Source organism: Cynocephalus volans, chromosome 3 (assembly GCF_027409185.1).
Source record: "Cynocephalus volans isolate mCynVol1 chromosome 3, mCynVol1.pri, whole genome shotgun sequence".
Lineage (NCBI taxonomy): Eukaryota > Metazoa > Chordata > Mammalia > Dermoptera > Cynocephalidae > Cynocephalus > Cynocephalus volans.
Window position 1 is genome coordinate 57446385 of NC_084462.1, and position 20868 is coordinate 57467252.

The 20868-nt window shown below is 42.8% G+C and overlaps 1 protein-coding gene across 6 annotated transcripts in view; it reads left to right on the plus strand.

Annotated features, from left to right (window-relative positions):
• ZNF592 (zinc finger protein 592) overlaps window positions 1–20868 on the plus strand; it is a 41633-nt gene that overhangs the window by 9469 nt on the left and 11296 nt on the right. For 5 of the 6 annotated variants that reach the window (XM_063092300.1, XM_063092303.1, XM_063092305.1 and 2 more), the window contains exons 2-3: window positions 2548–2656; window positions 14859–17097. In XM_063092300.1, coding sequence (XP_062948370.1) covers window positions 14878–17097 — 2220 coding nt within the window. In that variant the 5' untranslated portion in view covers window positions 2548–2656; window positions 14859–14877. Of the gene's footprint in view, window positions 1–2547; window positions 2657–6813; window positions 6898–14858; window positions 17098–20868 lie in introns of all 6 variants that reach the window. The other variant, XM_063092301.1, reaches the window with a different exon arrangement.

Genomic DNA, 20868 nt, shown 5'->3' on the forward strand with positions numbered 1-20868 from the left:
TCAGAACAGCAAGGAAGTCAGCGTAGTCAGTGAGAGAGGAGGCCGGGGATGGTGGCCCCCCCCTAGATATTCTGAGTTAATAATCTGAGCTGGGGTCAGGCATTTGGATTGTTCCCCAGGTGTTTCTAATGTGCACCCAGGGCTGAGGATCACTGGTCTAAGGGTTAAATAAGCCTTATCCCTGGTATTTGATAGAGAGATTTGAATGGGTAACTGAGTAGGAGACTTCTAGCCCCTCTGATGGTAAGGCCATGGCAGGGCCCCATGACCTTGCCAAGAATAGCAGGAATCTTCCACAGTAATAAAAACTCTTGAAAAGTTTATGTACCTTTTCTCATTTGATTATCTCACTTCTCTGGGCCTCAGTTTCTTTGCTTGTAGAGTGGGTGGCTTATATTTAATGGTTTCCTAGAGTCTCTTTGGCTCTGACAGTCCTTAATCTTTCTAATGTTGGAAGACCTCTAATCTAGAACAGTGCTCTAGAACAATTTTATTTATTTATTTATTTATTTATTTACTTACTTACTTACTTACTTACTTATTAATTTTTAAAAAGATGACCAGTAAGGGGATCCTAACCCTTGGCTTGGTGTTGTCAGCAACACGCTCTCAAATGAGCTAACTGGCCATCCCTATATAGGGATCTGAACCCGTGGCCTTGGTGTTATCAGCACCACACTCTCCCAAGTGAGCCACAGGCTGGCCCTACTTATTTATTTTTTAAAGTCACAGCACATGCCCAGGGTAAGACACAGGCTTTTTTAAAAAATTGTTATTTTTAAAATTATTTATTTGTTTTATTATTTTGGGGGCACCCGGCCAGTACAGGGACCCCAAACCCTTGACTTTGGTATTATATGGTGGCGCTCTAGTCAACTGAGCTAACTGGCCCGTACTTATTATTTTTGGCTGCTGGCTGGTAGGGGGATCTGAACCCTTACCCTTAGGGTATTTTAAATCTTGGTCTTATAACACCCTAAGGTGCAACATAATTATGGCAAGGGCTATAGTAAATGTCTTAATACCAAAGTGAAGGAAAACTTGTGCCATATTCAGTAGCACCTTGCGATGATGAGGATTTGGGGAAATCTGAAAAGTGAATGCTGACCTCCCAGTTCGGACTTCATAGTGTAAGGGCAGTTTGGTCCTTAGAGGCAGGCGGGAGTGCTAGTCTTGGCTCACTCACTGGTTAGGCTCCTTGTAAAGTGGCGTGAACATGTGATCAGGGTGACCTGTAGAGGCAGCCAGCCTGTGTCAGTGAAGCCTGACTGCATTACTGCGTATGAGAGACTGTCTGAATTACCAAACAGAATCCAATGGCTGGAGGAACCAAGGTTAACTTAAGAGTAAATAACCAGGTACACTCATTGGAACAACTGAGAACTTATTTACTATTGGATGACAGACCTAAGACACCCCCTGGCCTTCAGTCTCTTTTGTCTTCACTTGGACAGCACAGTGTCTGTTAGTATATGCTTTGAAGTGTGAAGGTCCAAATAAGAAAAGGAAAAACTTGAAGAAAAGAAAAGGTTTTCCTATTTCTCTTCTGTAGAATTGGGATACTTGGTTTTCCTTCCTTTTCCTTCTAAATTTTTCCATTAATACTGTCTATCTCTATTTAGCATCCAAATTAAATGCTGGTCTGTCAAAATTAAGACAAAAATGAAGTCAAGTGAGGGAATGCAGGATTAGAGTGAGAATGGGCAGAATGAGAAATTCAGGAGATGAGACCTTTTATTCTGTCATGTACCTGATGGACTGTTAACGGTTTTTTAATACCGACCAATTGAGTTTGAGTCTTGGGGGGTGGTGGCTAAGCATTAGTACTTTCCAAAGTTCCAAAGATGATTTTCATGTCCAGCTACGGTTAAGGACTATCTAGATTTAAAAAATGGGTTCCCATTTCTTCTCTCATTCGCCTTACCTACTCAGTGCTTGCCCCGCTCCCACCTGTGATTTCTCCCAGCTTACCTGTTCCCACTCCCTGACTCTGCTTCCTCAGCCTCAAGTGCGCATGCTGAGCACTGGAGGAGCAGCTGTGTGGAGGGTAAACCAGGCATCTCTTCCCTTGTCTCTCTGTCCTCTGTGCATGCTTCCAGTCAACAATATGCTGGGGCACTATGAAAACTTGAGGGAAGGCTTGCTGGCCACTGAGATTGGTGGCATAATACTTAACAAACACATGTATTTGCTGTGTGAAAGGCAGTGGTCAGAGCTTTACAAGTATTTTTTCCCCGTTTTACATATGGGGAAACAGGTGAAGAATCTTGCCCAAGGTCACACAGCTAGTAAGTAATAGAGCTGGGGTTTGAACCCAGGTAGAGTCTGTGCTCTGAACCACCAGATTATGATAAGAGGAACAGGTCTGGGGCTGGGAAAAGTTTTGTCTTTGACTACATTTGGGATCTGCTTTGAATTTATGTTTGGAGATTTTTCTCTGGGTCTTGCTTACACTTGGATTATTATCATTAGTTTTAAAGCTATCTTTATTTTAACATTTACCTTTACACCCATTTAAAAACCATTTTGTTTTTCTTCTTTCCTTAGGTGGAGTTTGGACACTAGATCATGTGCCTAGGTAGAAGTTTTTCTTTTCTCCGCAGCTCTACTCCCCCAGCAACGCTCACCACACTCTTGTTTTGAGAACCTCACTAAGGTATGATGTCTAGGCTGACCTGAGCTGGCCTTGAAGAGCAGAGAGTTTGGACACATTTTTTTCTGATTCTTGTTTTTTTTTTTTTTTTTTGGTGCTAAAATACATATAACAAAATTCACTATTTTTAAGTGTACAGTTAAGTGGCATTAAGTACATTTACAATTGTGCAGTCATCACCACTATTCATCTCCAGAACCTTACAACCCTATACTGAAACTTTGTACCCTTCAGCAACATCTTCCTATCTTCCTCCCCTCAACCTCTGGCAACCACCAGTCTATTTTTTGTCTCTATGAATTTGACTCTTCTAGGGACCTCATGTAAGTGGAATCAAACAATATTTGCCCTTTTGTATCTGGCTTATTTCACTTAGCATAATGTCTTCAAGGTTTGTCTATGTTGTAGCATGTGTCAGAATTTTCTTCCTTTTTAAAGCTGAATAATATTTCATTGTATGTATATACCACATTTTGTTTATCTATTCATCCATTGGTGGATACTTGGGTTGCTTCCACCTTTTGGATATTGTGAATGATGCTGCTGTGAACATGGGCGTGCAAATATCTCAAGACCTTGCTTTGAATTCCTTTGAATGTCTACCCAGAAGTGGAATTGCTGGATCATATGGTAATTCTATGTTTAATTTTTTGAGGAACTGCCATTCTGTTTTCCATAGCTGCTGCACCATTTTACATTCCCACTGGTGATGCATAAGCATTCCAATTTCTCCACTTCCTCACCAATATTTGTTATTTTCTGGGTTTTTTTCTTTTTTCCCCCCTTTTTCTTGTTTTCACAATAGCTAACCAAATGAGTGTGATCTTGGTGGTTATCTAGTTGGACCCTTATAGCCCACTAGCCAAAGACCTGGTCTCTATTGTGCTGAAATGTACAAATGTAGAAAAAAATAATACAATAAACCTGCGTGCACTCCTCACCCAGATTCAATTATCAGTGCATGGCCAATCTTGTTTCATTTATGTACCTGCTCCTTGCTCTCTTCCTTCTGCCCTGTGTTATTTTGAGGCAAATTTCAGACATCATATCATTTTATCTGTGAACATTTCACAGTGTCTTAAAAAGATATGAACTCTTAATATTCCATTCTGTCTGATGGAAGAAAGTCACATAGGGATGTTCCTTTGGACTCAGTATTCCCTATCATTCCCTTGGATCATCAGGGACATGTACAGTGGGCACACATATGAACACCTGGGGGTGGTTCTGTTACCACGCTGGGTTTTTGGTGAAAGGCTGCCTTGTCTGGGGTGCTGCTTTCTTGCAGAAGGCTGACTGCCCTTAGGTCTGAGCAGTTATGGTGGAAGAGCCCACGCAGATCTCTGTTGAGAGGGGAAGGAGAGAAGAAGGAGGAGAGACGGTGTGAGGAAGAGCAAGAGAGCAAGAGGAAGACCAAGAGAGCAAGAGGGAGACAGGGAGATGGGGAGACAGAGGGAGAGAAAGCTCACTGTGGAGGAAGGAATAAGGGGAGAGAGGGTGAGAAAGAGAGAAGTATATGTGTGGATGTGTAAATGAAGGGGAATGAGAGAGCCCGGAACCTGAGAGAGAAACTCTTTAGTAACCCCTTGACTCACCAGCTCCTAAACTGTAATGATTTAAGGCAATCACAGAGATGCTCCAATACTAGTAGTGTGCTCCTTGTGTCCCTCCAAACCTTTCAATTTTGGAATCTTTGGGACTGTAGTTTGCCTGTGGTAGATGAGACTGGTAGTACCTCAGAACTATCAACACATGGGTACCAGAGATGGGGAAAGAGTGATCCTGCAAAATGGACACTTTCTCTTTTTTGAAACCCTTTGCTCAGGGAGTGGAGGCTTGGTTCCCAGCTGGTTTGAAGCTTCTGGCTTTTTGCTTAAATTTGGGGGTCCCCGTTACCAAGAGATGATGCTTTCATAGAGTTTAGTGGGAGGTACCCTCCAACCCCCAGGGTGGTATGTGAACAAGAGTCCTGCACCCTTTTTCTCAAGTCTCTGTGTTCTGTTCCCTTCTAACAAAGTGTATTACCCAGTTAGTACTGAGATCTGTTTGCAAGTAAAGAAAGGTGAAGGGCGTACAGGTTACAAAGGTATCAGTTTCCGTCTAAGTTCTCAACCCTGTGTGGACTTTGCTGCCTATACCTAGTTTCCACTTGTCTCAGTCAGTTTTACAGTCCCGCATCATCCCAACTCTCTCCAGTCTATCCTTTTCTCTTTCATGTTTTAAAAAATATAATATCTTTATTGAGATATAATTCATGTGCCATACAGTTTGCTCACTTAAAGTGCACAATTCAATGGTTTTAGTCTGTTCACAGTATTGTGTCCGCTTAACACTCAGGACCATTCTGTTCCCTCCTTTTCCCTGTGGTTCTCAGAGCTAGCCTTCCCTCTCCACTGGTGTCACACTGATCCCATCCTTAAGACAGATGACTTTATCGTGGGGACATTAACCCATAGGCACTTTCGACTGATAAAATATTTAATTTAATCAGGCCCTACAGGGGCCCAGGATTCATGGACTAGGCTACTTCAGGTAGGCCCCTTCCCACTGGTGAGGTTCCATCGCTAATGAAGGTCTTGCTATTTATAAAAAGTTTTAAAAAGTGAAACACACAAAAAAGTTGCATATTTGCCAAATGTTTGACTGGTAATAAACCTGCTTGGGAATCTGTGACTATCCTTGAACAGTCTTAGTTCTGGACAGATGAGCTTGTCAGATTGTTCCCATTTTCTAATGGTGGATTACCTTCCAGTAAACACACTGGAGCTTATAAATAGACAATAAAGAATTATATGTCAGGTGGTGAAAAGTGCTGTGAAGAAAAATAAAGCTGAGTAAAGGTGGGGGTGGGGATTGGTATCTCATGTAGGATGGTCATAGAAGGCTCCTGACAAAGTGACTCAAAGAAAGTGAGGAAGTGAGCCCACAGAGATCTGGGGGAAGAGCATTTCAAGCAGAAGGAATAGTAAATGCAAAGGCCCTGAGGCAAGATCATGCCCAGCATGCTTGAGGAACAGTAGAAGGCCTGTGCATGCCTGAACAGACTGGGTGAGAGAGAGAGCCAGAGGAGATGGAGGGCAGTTAGATCATCCAGGTGTGTGAGCTGTGGGAAAAACTAGAGATTTCACTCAGCGTGAGATAGGATGGCATTGAGGGTTTTGAAGGGAGGGTGTCATAATCTGATGTGTGTTTAAAAGCCACATTCTGGGGCTGGCCAGTTAGCTCAGTTAGGGCATGGTGTTGGTAACGTTAAGGTCAACGGTTCAGATCCCCATACTGGCCAGCTGTAAAAAATAAATAAATAAAAGCATCACTCTGGCTGCTGTGTTGAGGATAAGTAGTAAAGGCAAGGAGGGATGCGAGGAGACCACACAGCAGGCCTTTGCAGGAATCCAGGAGAGAGATGATGATGGTTGGAGGTGAGAAATGGATGGATTTGGATATATTTTGAAAGTAGAATTGATTGTGGATTTGATGAAGGATATGAAGGAAAGAGAGGTTTTGGCCTAAGCAACTGGAAGGATGGAGTTGTCATTTACTGAAATGGGAAAGATTGTAGGAGGATATCAAGACTTAGATTTTTAGACATATTAGGTATAAATGAGTATTAGACATCAAGTAAAGATCCAAATATAGAAATATGAATTAATAATTTAGTGAGTGCCTATTGAGGGGATTATAAAATAGCAGGAGAGAGCATTTTACTGAAATAACTACAGTAAAGATAGAGAATTATGCTGTGAGGGAGAATAAATAAAGCAAAAGGGAGCACAAGGTGGGTGAGTGAGGTGATTTCTATAGGAATCCTGTGCCCTTGATGAGCGTTCAGTGGCGCCAACAGATGTTTTCAATGGGTTGAGGGGAGGAGGTGCTCATGAGCAGGGTCTGGGCCTTCAGCTTGTGTCCTCAGTGCCAATCATAAGACTTGGCATTTGGTAACTGATATATTAACTTTTCTTCTCAGAGCCTCAGTTCTGCATGTACAAAGTGAAGGGGTTGGACTAGACCAGTGCTGTAGAATCAACTGGGAAACTTAAAAACAAAAAAAAAGAAAAGAAAAAAAATGTAGCGATCCATCTCAGACCTATTAAATTAGAATTTTCATGGCTGAAGCCTGGTACCTGTATTTTAAAGTCACTCCCCATGTTACTCTTTTGCAGTTGGTCCAGCAGCAGCCTGCAGACAGGCATTTGGAAGCCACTGGACCAGATAATTTCTGAGGTCCCCTTCAGCTCTGCCATCCTGTGAGTCTTGTTAGAATGCATATGATATAATTCTTTTCTTGGGAAACGGGATCTTTGGTTGGAGTGGAAAAGATGTAGAGGGGGTGAAGGACATCTTGGGCAGGGCCAGCAGGGATTTGGAAACATCAGTACCTCAGCCAGGGATTTGGAAAGCCATTGAGGAATGGTTCTGGGAGTAGTGGGAGCACTGACAGCTTACCTGCCACTGGGAGCCAGGTATATTAGATCTTGGAAATAGAGGTGATGGACATGACCCCAGTTTTGGAGAGGCTCACAGACTGATTGGAAGGACTGAAGAGAAAACTCATGATTCCAGTCCACTGTGGGAAGAGCTGCCATATGGGAAGGGAGTCCTAGGTGTTGAGAGAGTGAAGGAAGAGGTGGAGGGCAAAGGACTAGTGCTGAAGCAGAGGATTAGCAGCACTCAGAGAAGGTATCCAGAAGGAGGAGACCCTGGAGCTGAAGATTGGGGATGAGGAGGAATTCTCAGGCAGATTTGTATTTGGGCCAGGGTAGGGTTGGTGTATCAGGTATTCTGTAGTCGGAGGGAATAGCTTCGGCCCTGACACAGAGGCATGATAGTCTGGCTATACGGTTAGAATGAAAGGCACTCTGGGAAATGGCTGGAGAGGTGAGTAGAGACCAGATGAGAATGATCCTCCATGTGAGGCTGATGAGTTTAAGCTCTATCCTGAAGATGATGGGAGTTTTGAACAGGGACGTCTATGTGATCAGATGTGTGTTTTACAGCAACCATCTGGCAAAGTGTGCATTGGAGGGCTAAACTAGATAGAGCAAAAAACAAGTGAAAAACTCTTGTTTTGCTTGGGTTCATTGGGGCAGCTATTTTCTTGTATACTGCTGAGGATCTCCTTGGCCAATTTTTTTTTCTTCTTTTTTTAAATTTTATTTTGATTTCTTCTTTTTTTGGTGAGGGGCATTTTTTGTTAATAGTTCAGGAGCTGCCTCCTAAAATAAAACATTGGCTACTGACTCAGAACCTCTGTGACTTGGGGTCACTTAAACCCGTAAAGCAGTCCTTAAATGTATTTTCAGAAGGGCAGTGGTATGCGTATGGTAGGGTGTCTGCTTGTCCACCTTAGGAATTTATATATAGAAATCCATTAGTTCTAGATTAATTTGCCCAGCTGTTGCAGCCTAGCCTGTTCAAGGACTCAGAGATCCTTAAAGTTTACATATTAAACCAAGGCCTGCCCATGGACTTCACACAGGTAATTAATGACAGGATAGGAATGAAAGCCAGTTATTTGTGGCTCACAGTTCCTTTTTCTTTTGGCTCTACTATCCTAGCCTGGGTCTTCTTTCTGGGTCCAGGAACATGGGGCTCTTTTTTCCATTTCCTTTCCAGCTGAAATTTCACTGAGTTCCCTTCACTACCGTCCATGGAAGCAATGTCTCTCTCTGATCAAAGTTCCTGGCAGAGTCTAGGCTGAAGCTCCTGTGGGTCTTGGGAGCAGCAGCTTACTCTAGAGCTTGCTTGCTCATTCTTTCTTTCTTCTTGTTCAGCTTCCATTCCTGGTACAAAAGAAGTTCCCTCACCTGACAATCAGCTCAACAATGCTTTTCTCTAGTCTCAGTTTCCCTCTTCTCTCCCTCTCCCCCTCTCCCTGCTTCCCCTGTTTGCCATCTCTCCCCCTTCTCCCCTCTCCTTCCGTGTGTCTGCCCTTCTCCCCTCCCTCTGTCTTCCCTCTGTCTCTGTCCCTCCCCCTGTCTCTTCCCCTCCCTTTCTCCCTCTCCCCCAAACCCCCCTCCTTGGCATTCCACAGCCTGAGTTATTCTTTGCTCTATTGTCCCCTGGGATGCTCCTTTTTCTAAAATAGACAGCTTAGGGTAACTTTCATTTACCAATTTAAAAATTCTTAACCATTATAAAAAATAATTGAACACAGATGATGTCAATACTTATGCCATAGTCAATCATGTGGGGTAATATGGTTAAAAGTTCACCTGCAGGTTGTAGAACATCCGTCCATCCTTCCTTCCAGTCCTAATCCAACAAACAATTACAAATTCAAGAAAACTTAGTTTTGTTTTTCACGGTCTGGTGTTCCTTAAATCATGCTGCCTTTCACTTTCATTTTGTAAATCTGCAACATGTTATTTGCTTCCTTGTCTTATTAAACAGAATACAATGAATAGAGATTAAACTTTTCTTAATGCTTTTGGAATGCCTCTGCTTCCTTGATGTCCCGTTACTGAATTTTTTATACTTTTATTATTCTACCATTACTACTGAACTTAGCATTGCTAAGAAAAATAGTTGACCAAGTTTAATGGTTGAAAGCTTTGATGCTCAGGGGGAACAAGCTCGTAGGTTTAGTGACAAGTCCTTGTTCTTAGTTCCTCAGAGCTTTTTTTCTTTTTCTTTTTTATTTCAACTTCTAGATTTGATTGGGTGGACATTACTACATTTATATATATTTTACCTGTAACAACTTTAGCATATTTCCCAACTAATGGATAAAGTCATCTTTTATTTATCTATGTCTTTTATTTCAAACTTTAAAATATTGCTCTCTTCTCTCTAGTATTTTGAAGTTTGATAAACAAATGAATATTTTAGTTATGTTTCCCCCGTTTCCCTGAATTTGTATCTCTCATTAGATACAAATAGACTTCTTATTTTTAGGCTCTCATTAGAAAGCCCTTCTATCTACTTTATAACTTCAATCTCATTTCTTAGGATCTCTTCCACCTTTGTTATGTTTTTCTTAAGGTGTGGTGAACTAAAACTGCATAGTACATGTAGCTGTGGACATAGAGTGGTTTTGAATGAGGGCAGGATCACAAGTTTTAGTCTGCTGCCAGTGTCCTTTCTGATAATACCCAGCATTTTGGGGGGCTTTTGTGATGAAACATGCAATGTAGTTTCTTAAGGGAACAGTCTAAGCTGATGCCCAGGCCTCTCCATTGAGCTTAGAACCCATTATTCTATAAGTATAATTAGAATTGCTTTTCCCTGAATGTTGCTTCACATTTGCCTTTACTGATGATCATTTGCCATAATGTCACCTATTTATATTGCCTTGAGAGAACTTGTCTTTTAATTTTGTATTGTGATTTGGAATAGCTTTAAGGCCATTTGCAAACTTGAGGTTTCACTTTATTGCTTTGATAAATATTAATGAGACAATTGGCCTCTTCATGAGGCTTACAGCCTAACATTCTTCTGCTAGATTATTGGTTACCAAAGTATTTTGAGTATGAGACACCCTTTTTAAAATAATTTTTTCAGGAGCCAGCCAGTGGCTCACTTGGGAGAGTGTGGTGCTGATAACACCAAGGCCAGGGTTTGGATCCCTATATAGGGATGGCTGGTTAGCTCACTTGGGAGAGTGTAGTGCTGACAACACCAAATCAAGGGTTAAGATCCCCTTATCGGTCATCTTTTGAAAAAATAAAAATAATAAAATAAAATAAAATAATTTTTTCATGAGACCTCATTTCTTAGTGGTGTTTGTAGTGGCTGGTCTTTGAGAACACACATGGGGATGTGAAGTTGGGTCACTTTATGGGTTGGGAACCACCATTCTAAGTAATTTATGAAAGCATTAAGCTCCAGACCAGAATGGTCAATGGATTAAAAACTCCACTGTTCATAGTTCCCCGTAAATGACAATCACATAAACACATACAAACATACATACTCTCTCTCTCACTCACTCACTCATATACTTACACAACATATATTCACCCAAGTTCTATGGAATTCTGTTTTATTTTTGTTTTGTTTTTCAGTGGAATTTTGGCATTTAAAGTCTGTAGAAACTCTACCTACAAGTTCTGCCATAATTATATATAATTATATTGTTTTTACCCCCTCATAGAATTCTAATAGGCTGATTAAGCCTGATGAGGCCCTTTCACAATTTTAAGATACTCCCCCCCACCCCCCCAGTTGATAGGTTTCCTTAAGGGTTTGATAAAATTTCCTGGGCAAACTAGTAAACCCTGTAATAAACAAGGGCAATTATTTTTTTAAAGTTTCTGTGTCTTCCCTGGAGTAGAAACTTATCCTGAGAGAGAGGATAGTGTCAGTGCCAGTCTTGGAGTTGTTCTTTACCCCCAAGGGAGTTGTACATTTTGTTGTGTAGTTCCACCATCTCACCTTTGAGTGAAATTTGCTCTCAGCCTAGACCACAGAGAACGAGCACCCCTGCCCTTGCCTGTTGACTAGGCCACTCTAGATCACTCAGTGAGCCCTCCAGGCCTGGATCTAGCTTGTTCAGATGCTTCATGTTGAGCTTCTGCCAAATGCTCTGCAAGCTGAGCCATGGTTCCTAGGCTGGTGTCCGTGGACATGGCTCTGGGCCCCAAGTTGCTGCCCCTGGGCAAGGTAGGCTGCTGCCTCTGGTTTGCTCTTCCCACCTGTGGCTTGCTGCTTCCAACAGGTTGCAGACATTGGTGTATGCTGAAGCTTTCTATTTTGACTATGCTTTTTATTTTAATTAAGTTACTCCATTGATTTCCTTGCTAGCGTTTCTCTTCTGAGTCATGCCAGATGTGCTTTAAGAATTTTATATTAGTGATTTTGAGTCCTGTGTGTAAGGAGCTCCTCAAATTTTTTGGCCTACCTAGTTTCTTCTTTTTGTATATTAAAAATATAACTTAAAAAAATTACATAAGTAATATAATTTGAAATAGTTTGAATAATTTGAAAGTGAAAATAAACAAAAGAAAAAATAATTCCATCATCTGTTGAAATACTTTTGACATTTGGGAGTATCCTTCTAGCCTTTTTCATAAAAAAATATAAATTAAAAAAAAAATTTTTTTTTGGCAGCTGGCTGGTATGGGGATCTGAACCCTTGACCTTAGTGTTATAACACTGTGCTCTAACCAACTGAGCTAACTACTAAATTTTGTTTTAAATAGAGATTGTACTGTATGTACACTTTGGTATCCTTTTTTACCCACATTTTATATCAGGAGCATTTCTCATAGCCTTAAATATTGGTCTATAATATAATTTATAATGATGCCTAGTATTTAGTTATGAATATATCATAATTTAGTGGAATCAATTTCCTATTGTTGGATCTTTAGGTTGTATCTCATTTTTTGCTACAAATAATTTTTAAAAATAATTCTGTAATGATTTTCTTGGTCCTGTGCATCTCTATTTCCTTAGGATAAATTTCTGGAAGCAGAATTATTGGGCTTTGTGTATGCATTGTTAAATTGCTCTTTAGACAGGTTATATCATTTATACTACCTTTAGAATACTTGCTTTGCCACATCTCTGTCAACACCGGGGAGTGTCACTTTTTAAAAATCTTGGTCAATTTGATAAGCCAAAAAATGATTCTTATTATTTTAATTTGTATTTCTCTAATTTCTTGGGAGGTTACAACTTTTAATATATTAATTGTCCATTTATGTTTCTTCTTTTGATTGTCGGCTCATCACCATGGCTCGTTTTTCTAATGGGTTGCTTATCTTTTACTTATTACTTTGTAAGGGCTTTTTGTTTATTAATTAAATATTAATGATAGTAACTATATGTTACAAATATTCCTTTTAGTATTCGGTTTTCCTTACCAGGGCTAAATAGAAAACAGGGTGTGATCTTTGCCTTTTAAAGGCTTCAGCTTTGGTATTTAAAATCTTTATAAGGTTTTTCTTGCTGCTTATGTTGAGCTACCACACCACTTCTTAGCTCTGATTTTCTAGCAAAAGAAATACTTTACCTTTGACCATTCTCAGCCAGTCCTTGAACTTTCTCTGTGAGGAGAACCTTACTTTCTTTTGATGTAATAGCCCTCTGCTTCAAGCCCCTGCAACTTTGTATTGGGCAATAGCAGGCTCTCAGCCAATCCTTGTACATACCACCAACTACTCCCCTTCCTCTCCCACATGCTTTTCTCAGCTCCTTAAAAGGACCAATCAATTCTGTCCTTCTCAATCTTTTTTCCCTAGACATTAAAAAAAAAAAAAAAGGAAGGAAGAGGAATAAGCTTATAAAGCAAATAACATGCAGGTGTTTCCTCATAGTTATGATCATCCTGCATAGTAGTCTGCTTGGTATTGGGATGCCCAATACTTTCAGTGATTTCCAGTATTTTCCCTTTCTTTCTGGGCTCCAACACTATCTATTCCAGGAGCTAATCATTTGCTTTGTTCAAAAACTTTACATCTCTTTCCAGTGAGGTATTCTGCCAACCCATGTTTAGATAATTGGTATTTCACCTTATTAATACCTACTATAATTAGGTATTTTCCCAATAGGAAGGGGGTGGTGTGTTTTCTTCATTTTCTGTGAGAACTCTTAAGCAGGCAGATATGTTTTGCTGGGGGTTGTTGTGGGGGCAAGAAACCAAACCTGCAAACCTGTTGATCCCACGGGGTGGTAAGAGATATGCCTCTGCCATGCCACCTGCTCCCCTTGTGGTTCTAAGAGATTTTTTTCTTTATTTTACCTTTTAAAAATTATTAAAGCAATCTGTCAGGACCCCAGAAAAGTTTTGGAAAAACTAACCCATCAATAATGCCACCACTCTGCATAATTATTCTTATTTTTCATTTAATTCTGGCTCAAATGCATACTTAGTTTTGCGTTGTTATAACTGTAGTTTGACAACATTTTTGTGTAGGTCATTTTTTAACTTAACAAGTAATTTTCCATATTGCTAGGTAGATTTCGTAATCAGAATTTTTAATGACTGCATAGTCCATGAAGCATTTAACCTTTCCCTGTTCTTGGACACATCCAGAAACGTTTTCAGCATAAATATAGTGTAAGAAATATGTAAACCAGTAAGGCCCTGGGAAGCTGAAGCAAATGCAGGATTTAAGGGCTAAACAAGGGAAATGGTGAAGTTTTCCTTCTTTCCTCTAACAGGTTTGAGCCAGCCAGTTTTATATTTCATCTAAGTGTGAGTGTTATGGTAATTTCTCAGTGGAAGACTTCTTCCTAGGGCCTTGAGTTTCCCCTGTTGCAATAGTTCTGTAGCTCTTCTTCTCCAGATCATGAAGGAAATGGGTGCATTAAGTTAAAATAGAATTGTTACTCTATTTTTTGTGTATTAATTTAAGATAGAATTTAGGCTTCCCCAAAACTGTTACCTGGCCCATTTGATAACTATGGTTCCTTGAGAGTCATCTTGCTTCTTAGGTTTAATGGTCCATTTCACCAACCTTTGGCAATTTCAGGGTGAAAATCAAGGAATCAAGTGTGTCTACTGAACAGAGGGGGGAAAAAAAACCCTAGGGGATGACATAATTTTCTAGAGTTTATTCATGAGACAACACAAATCCTGGCAATAAATTATTTTGGATTTGATTGAATTCTTGCAGCAAAAAACCACAAATGATAAAGTTAGTGGTTAATTACTTAGAGTATATTAGCAGAGGAAGTTGTAGACAAGTCTCATGTGTGGATCATTAGTTTTCTTTCTTTTATTTTTTTTTAAAGATGACTGGTAAGGGGATCTTAACTCTTGACTTGGTGTTATCAGCACCACACTCTCCCGGGTGAGCCACAGGCCGGCCTGGATCATTAGTTTTCTAAAGGAAGGCAGTACTGAACCATGCCTTTTTAAAAAAAAGAAAGGGGAGGGAAGGCTGAGTGATTGGTGTTTTGCTAGCATATTTGGTCATGGAGCAATGATGTTCCCTGGGAAATTGAAAGAGTGTGGAAGGAGTGTACCCTCTTTTTGGCTATGCAGCCAGTCAGGAATTTGCAGGAATGGAGGTTTAAGACCTGCCAAGCAGGCTTGTCACCGCATGTAAACTTCTATTTCCACCCCTTCTTCCACCTCTCCAGCATTTTTGAAACCTGTTGGGGTAAAACTCAGGTGTGTGACTTCCTACAATAGTAGCACATATGTATGCCAGCTGCGTGTGTGCATTAGTGTGATGGGTGTGCAATGAAGATGATGCAGGACAGAGTCCAGTGGGACCCTGGTGATCACTGATTCTGTTCTCCGTTTCTGTTATAGCCCTTGCCAGCATCCAGCCATGGGGGATATGAAAACCCCTGATTTTGATGACCTTCTGGCTGCCTTTGACATCCCAGACCCCACCAGCCTTGATGCCAAGGAGGCCATCCAGACGCCTAGTGAGGAGAATGAGAGTCCCCTAAAACCTCCAGGCATGTGTATGGATGAGAGTGTGGCTTTGTCTCACTCAGGATCAGTCCCAGATGTGCCGGCTGTGAGTGTCATTGTCAAGAACACCAGCCGCCAGGAGTCGTTTGAAGCGGAAAAAGACCACATTGCTCCCAGTCTCCTACACAATGGATTCCGGGGCTCAGACCTGCCTCCAGATCCTCACAACTGTGGGAAGTTTGATTCCACTTTCATGAATGGAGACAGTGCCAGGAGTTTCCCTGGCAAGATGGAACCTCCCAAGTCAGAGCCATTACCCACCTTCAACCAGTTCAGTCCAGTCTCCAGCCCAGAACCTGAGGATCCCATCAAAGATAACAGGTTTGGGATAAAGCCCAAGCACTCTGACAGTTATTTCGCACCCCCTCCTGGGTGCGGAACTGTGGGGGGTCCAGTCCTGGAGGCTCTAGCTAAGTTTCCAGTCCCGGAGCTGCATATGTTTGATCAATTTTGTAAGAAAGAACCCAAGCCAGAACCCTTGTCCTTGGAGAGCCAGCAGGAGCACGAGCGAGGTGAGCAGAAGGCAGTGGAGCCTCACAAAGAGCTGGATGCCAGTCGATTCTTTGGGGAAGCTTTGGAGTTCAAAAGCCACCCTAGCAATAGTATCAGAGAGCCCAAGGGGCTTGCCCGCGAGCTTGGTACCTGCTCATCAGTCCCCCCTAGGCAACGTCTTAAGCCAGCTCATTCCAAGCTGTCCTCTTGTGTTGCAGCCTTGGTGGCCCTGCAGGCCAAAAGAGTGGCCAGTGTCACCAAGGAGGATCAGCATGGCTACACAAAGGATCCTTCAGGGCCTACTAAAGAGGGTTCTAAAGGCAGTCCCAAAATGCCCAAGTCACCAAAGAGTCCCCGGAGCCCTCTGGAGGCCACTAGAAAAAGTATTAAGCCATCAGACAGCCCTCGGAGCATCTGCAGTGATAGCAGCAGCAGAGGCTCCCCTTCTGTAGCTGCCAGCTCCCCACCAGCAATTCCCAAAGTCAGAATCAAAACCATTAAGACGTCATCGGGGGAAATCAAACGGACCGTCACGAGGATATTGCCAGACCCTGATGATCCAAGTAAGTCCCCTGTTGGTTCACCTCTAGGGAGTGCCATTGCTGAAGCTCCAAGTGAGGTGCCAGGGGACGAGGTGCCTGTGGAGGAGCACTTTCCTCAGGCAGGCACAAATTCAGGGAGCCCCCAGGGTGACAGGAAAGAGGACGAGAGCATAACAAAGGCCAGTGACTCTTCATCTCCCTGCTGCAGTTCTGGGCCCCAGGTCCCAAAGGGAGCTGCCTCGGGCTCGCAGACGGGTAAGAAGCAACAGGGCACAGCACTTCAGGCATCCACCCTAGCCCCTGCCAATCTTCTGCCCAAAGCGGTGCACCTGGCCAATCTGAACTTGGTCCCCCATAGTGTTGCTGCATCCGTGACAGCCAAGTCCTCAGCGCAGAGACGGAGCCAGACACAGCTTACACAGATGTCAGTGCCTCTGGTCCACCAGGTGAAAAAGGCTGCCCCACTGATTGTGGAGGTCTTCAACAAGGTCCTCCACAGCTCTAACCCTGTGCCCCTCTATGCGCCAAATCTCAGCCCCCCTGCGGACAGCAGGATCCACGTGCCGGCCAGTGGGTACTGCTGCCTGGAGTGTGGAGATGCGTTTGCCTTAGAGAAGAGCTTGAGCCAGCACTATGGCCGTCGGAGCGTCCACATTGAGGTGCTGTGCACGCTGTGCTCTAAGACACTGCTCTTTTTCAACAAGTGCAGCCTGCTCCGGCACGCCCGTGACCACAAGAGCAAGGGGCTCATCATGCAGTGTTCTCAGCTGCTCGTGAAGCCCATCTCTGCTGACCAAATGTTCGTGTCGGCCCCAGTGAACTCCGTGGCACCAGCAATCCCGGCCCCCTCATCCTCCCCAAAACATATCCTCACTTCGGGCAGTGCTAGCCCCCCTCCTCCAGCCTTGCCGCTCTACCCAGACCCTGTGAGGCTCATCCGGTACGCAGTCAAGTGTCTTGAATGTCACAAGCAGATGCGGGACTACATGGTCCTTGCTGCTCATTTCCAGAGGACGACAGAGGAAACCGAGGGGCTGGTAAGCAGGCCCTCACTGTGATGGGTGTCAGGCCCCTGGCTCACAGGGGTTCCATGATCAGGCACAGAGGGAAAAGCTCATTGATGTAGGGGCAGTGATGGGATCTTATGGGACTGAGAAGAGGTGATCTTGCTTGGTAGTTAGTTAGGTTTGATGCCCGAAAGAAACTTGCTTGATGTTTATTGGGAGAGGTGGCCTGCCCATAACTGAGGGGAGACCCTGAAGATTTAGCAGCTGTATTTATGGACATGCCCCATGTTCTACTCAACTCCCACTCCAGCAGGCAGTTGGTCCATTGTCGGGTCTGGGATAAGTCTCTACTGGATGATCTCCTTCTGGTCTCTGATGGATGTCACCACAGGCTTGGCATGTGTCCAAAGAACTTGGGGGCAAAAGTACTCGAGTCACTGCTCCTTCGCCTCAGTGTGTTCTTTTAAGAACTGTGTGTTTAATAAGTTGTTCTGTCCTGCAGTGGACACAGCTGTTTTTGCAGAGTCCCTTTGGGGAAACTACAGTATGTCCAGTGGCAGGGCTCAGGTGGCAGGAAGGAGAGTAGACAGACAGGTGGGATCTGTGGCAGAGGCTTTTGGGGCCTCCTTTCATTCATGTTATCATCTCTCCCAGAAAGCAACCATGCTTATCTGCTTGCTCTCATTCTTAGTTATGCTTGATGAGATCTGTGCTGTACCCTTTGGTACCCTCTGTGTAGGTGGCTATCTGTGTTGAGCAGGTCCCGTGAAGAAGGAGGCCTCCAGGTATGTCTCCAGAAGGTGATTCTCTTCATGCTGTAGCCAAGCCCACCCCTCACAGTGCCTCCCTGAGTCAGGGCTACAGGGGCCTGGGAGGAAAGCAAAACAGCTGTTTTTACTTTAGTTCAGCAAGGGGCCTGTGCATGTGTTGGTGGCTGATGAGTTTTGCATATATTTTCCAAGGGCCCACTGTGCATTGGGGCTCTGTGTTCAGTGGGGGATGCCAGCAGGAAGGAGTTGCACCTTCCTCCAGGAGCTCCAGTGGCTCAGCAAGGGCAGGGGTCACCAACCAAACAGCTACAATGTACGACAGGGGCTAAAACAGGGTTATAAACCTAGTTGCACAGAATACCTCAGAGGAATTAATTTTTGGTGACTCCACACATAGGGAAGGTGGGGCCTGCAGTATGAGTTTGGAGGAGGGGGAGTGTCAAGGGTGCTCCAGGTGTAGGTCTATGAAAGTACAAAAAGGGTCTGAGGAACAGGGAGTTGTTGGGCGTGAGGGTGGCTTTTGGAATGTTGGGGTAGAAATTTGGTAGGCCTGCTGGGCTTCTGAAGAGGACCCAGCTCCTGAAAGGCACCAGGCAGTACCATAGGGTCACTTTGGGGCCTTTCATCTTTACCTTCTCTCTGTTTCAGTTTGCATTTTCCTTCTGATGAGTCAGATGGAGTGTGGTTACCTGGACCCCTTCCCTGGGGGCTTCAGTGTTCTTGCTGGGCATGGTTGAGTTGGACCAAGATTACTTTTTCTGAGTCATGTGATAAGGACCCTTGGCAGTGGAGGTCTGATACCTGGGCCTGTGGTTTTTTTACACTGCTCCTTACCTATCTTCTAAAATCTGAGTATGCAGAGGTCTGGGTGTAGGATCTCAGGCTGGCACCCTTATCCTACATCTTCTCTGTGTCGTTCTGTAGTGAGAGTCAGACAAGTCCACCCCCCCAGACAGCAAGGGAGGAGTGCTCAAGAAGGCTGTCAGGCTTCTTTCAGCCTAGCTCGAATCCCTCCCAAAATCTTCTGCCACTAAATGTGGCCTCTGTGTCTCAGGGAAAAAGGGTAAGCCTTGAGCTCTGGGATCAAAAACTAGTCTTGATGGCTGTTGGGCTTTTGTTTCCCCTCGACAGTACCCAGGCTTCAGGCCATGTGTCCGGGGCAAGGTGTGGACAGATGGGGTGGGGTTGGGCTTCATAGCAGAGCAGGGACCATGGGGACAGTGTGTTTGAGCTTTCCTTCGTCTTCTTGGGAGTCTGCCCCTGAACCAAATATGCCTCCCTCTTTTCATCCTTCCCCTTGCATTCCAAGCCATCTTGTTGGGTCGGGATGTCAACACAGAGGGATTATTTTTCTTGTTTTTAAGCTTTTATTTAACTTTATTGTCATTATCACACCTAACGAAGTTAACAATTCCTTAATATTACCTAATACAAGATCATATGCAAATTTTCCCAGTTGGATTTATTTTGAGTCAGGATCTAGACATGGGCCACACATTACATTTGTTTGTTATATCTCTTCAATCACTCAAATCTGTAATAGTACCACTTCCTGCTCCACCCCACCAGACCCCCTTTTTTTCATGCTGTTGACTTATTGAAGAACAAATACACTAAGAATTTATATACAGCCAACATCCTGTGTTTTAAGGTCACCAGAGATAATCTTTTTCTCTATATGGTTATGTCACCAACTTGATATATATTTAGATGAGTTGTTTCTGATTTTCAGTATTTAGGGAGTCTTTTGTTTATTTAATTTAGTTTTATCTTATTGTTATTTTTCAATGATCTAAAACATTTATGTGATTCCAAAGTTGAAACTGTAACAAGTTACATTTGGAGAAGTCTTGCATCCATCCCTGTCCTTTTCACCTTGTTCTTTCCCCATAGGTAATCATTTTTATTAATTTTTTATTTATTCCTCCATTGTTCCTTTTCTACAAATATGAGAGTACTTCAAAAAGTTCATGGAAAAATGGAATTAAAAGATAATACGAATCCTTCCATGAACTTTTTGAAGACCCCTCGCACGCACCTGCGTGTGTGTGTGTGTGTATGTGTGATATTTCCTCTTTTACATAAAAGGTAGTATACTGTATATGCTGTTCTGCACCTAACGTAGAAACTTAAAAAAAAAAAAATTTTTTTTTTTTATTATGGAATGTCCCAAACATACACAAAAGTGGAAAGAATGGTATAATGAACCTTCGTTGACAATTGTCGACTCATGACCCATCTTGTTTCATATCTTTTTTTACCCACTGCTCTACCCCAGTGGATGAATTATTTTTAAACAAATCCCAGCATCATCATATCTATAAATATGTCAGTACGTATCTCTAAAAGATGAAGGTTTAAAAAAAAAAAAAAATGAACATATCACATCTAAAAATTAATAATTTTTTGTCAAGTCTTAATATCAAGTGTCAAATGTACTAATACTCATGTTATCATTAAGTTACTGTTCAAATATCTCTGATTGTCTCATTTATTTTTATATGTGGCTTCTTCGAATCAGGAACCAAATAGGGGCTGTACATTACAGCTATTTGGAAATATCTATCAAATCTCTTTTAATCTGTTAATTCCTTTTTTACCCCTGCAATTTGTTGAAAAAATCCTGTAGAAGCCCCACATTATGGATTTTGCTGATTAAAACATTTGTCCCTCTGAGCAACTCCTCTGACCCCAGGTCCATGGCCCCCTCTGAATAGTGCAGGTGTCCCCTTTTTACTAAGAAGTTAGGAAGGGCCTCTCCAGGATGCAACAGCTCAGTCTGTTGCTTTCCCCCCCTGGGCTGTCTGAGCTCTGTCTAGTGAGTCTGTAGGACCTGTCTTCCCCTGATTTTATTCTGGGGCTAGGAACAAAGGAGCTGCTGCCTGATTTGCCCTTATCAGTGGGTATATTTAGTAAGCTGTGGCTCAGGTCACCTCCCAGAATGGGCAAACAGGGCTGGGAAAATGGAAACTAGCAAGACCATTCAGTCTGTATTGGGGGCCTTGTGAGTACCAATCAGGGTGGGCTTGGG